General features: G+C 34.3%; 1 protein-coding gene across 1 annotated transcript; it reads left to right on the forward strand.

The window, feature by feature from the left end:
- The first annotated feature begins 209 nt into the window (after positions 1 to 209).
- Positions 210 to 578, forward strand: LOC140974939 (uncharacterized). Its single transcript, XM_073438431.1, has one exon. The coding sequence runs from the start codon at positions 210 to 212 to the stop codon at positions 576 to 578; it is 369 nt and encodes a 122-aa protein (XP_073294532.1).
- The last annotated feature ends 449 nt before the right edge of the window (positions 579 to 1,027 follow it).

The following is a 1,027-nucleotide window of genomic DNA, read 5'->3' on the forward strand; positions in this document are numbered from 1 at the left end:
GGGGGTTTTTCTCGATCTGTGATATATCTCAGATAGATTCTTTCAACAAAATTCCTATGTTCTCAAAAGAAGATTATGATAATTTGAAATTTCACATGCATGCATGTTTATCTACACGAGATGATGGCATGTGGTATCTCAATATTTACGGTCCCATTAAGATCCTCAAAGACTATACAATTATTGCTATAATAGAAGAATTATCTCAGATGGTAGAAAAACATATATCAGAATGGACCACCGAGGATAAGAAGAAGGCCAATCTTGACAATGTGTCCAAATACATTCTGTACATGACATTGGACAAGAACATGTTCAATAAAATAAAGACATGCACAACCGCCAAAGAGGACTGGGTGAAGCTGACTCAATTGTGCGAGGAGATTACCGAAACCAAACATAACAAGCTCAACGTTTCCATCCAAAAATTTGACAATGCAAAAATGAAACTAGGGGAAACCCTGAAAGAGATTGATGAATGGTTCAATAGTATTGTTATTGAAATTCCTGCTTTAGGTAAAACTTACTGTAATTGTGAAATTGCCTTAAAGGTAATGAGAATACTGCCCAGAGAATAAGAAATTATGTGAGAAATTTGTCAATTTAATGCAGGAAAAATTTGAGATGAGTATGATGAGTGAATTGACGTACTTTCTTGGTCTGCAAGTGAAGCAACTAGAAACTGGTACTTTTATCAGTCAGACAAAATACACGAATGAACTGCTTAAAAAATTTGGCATGGAGACATCTTTAGCTGCAAATACTTCCATGAGCTCATCAATTAAATTAGATAAAGATAAATGGAGAATATCAGTTAAGACAGCACTCTACAAATTTTTAATAGGTTCTTTATTATACCTAACTGCTAGTTGTCCTGATATTGTATTTTTCGTTTGCATTTGTGCTAGATTTCAGGCATATCCTAGGCAATTGTATTTTTCAGCTGCCAAACGCATATTGAAATATTTTAAAGGCACACAAAATGTGGGCTTATGGTATGCTAAGGACTCATCTTTCAATTTAGTTG

Source organism: Primulina huaijiensis, chromosome 4 (assembly GCF_012295235.1).
Source record: "Primulina huaijiensis isolate GDHJ02 chromosome 4, ASM1229523v2, whole genome shotgun sequence".
NCBI classification, from domain to species: domain Eukaryota; kingdom Viridiplantae; phylum Streptophyta; class Magnoliopsida; order Lamiales; family Gesneriaceae; genus Primulina; species Primulina huaijiensis.

Bases quoted from the DNA above. Each gene is read 5' to 3' on its own strand.
- LOC140974939 (XM_073438431.1), top strand. From the start codon at position 210: ATGGTAGAAAAACATATATCAGAATGGACCACCGAGGATAAGAAGAAG.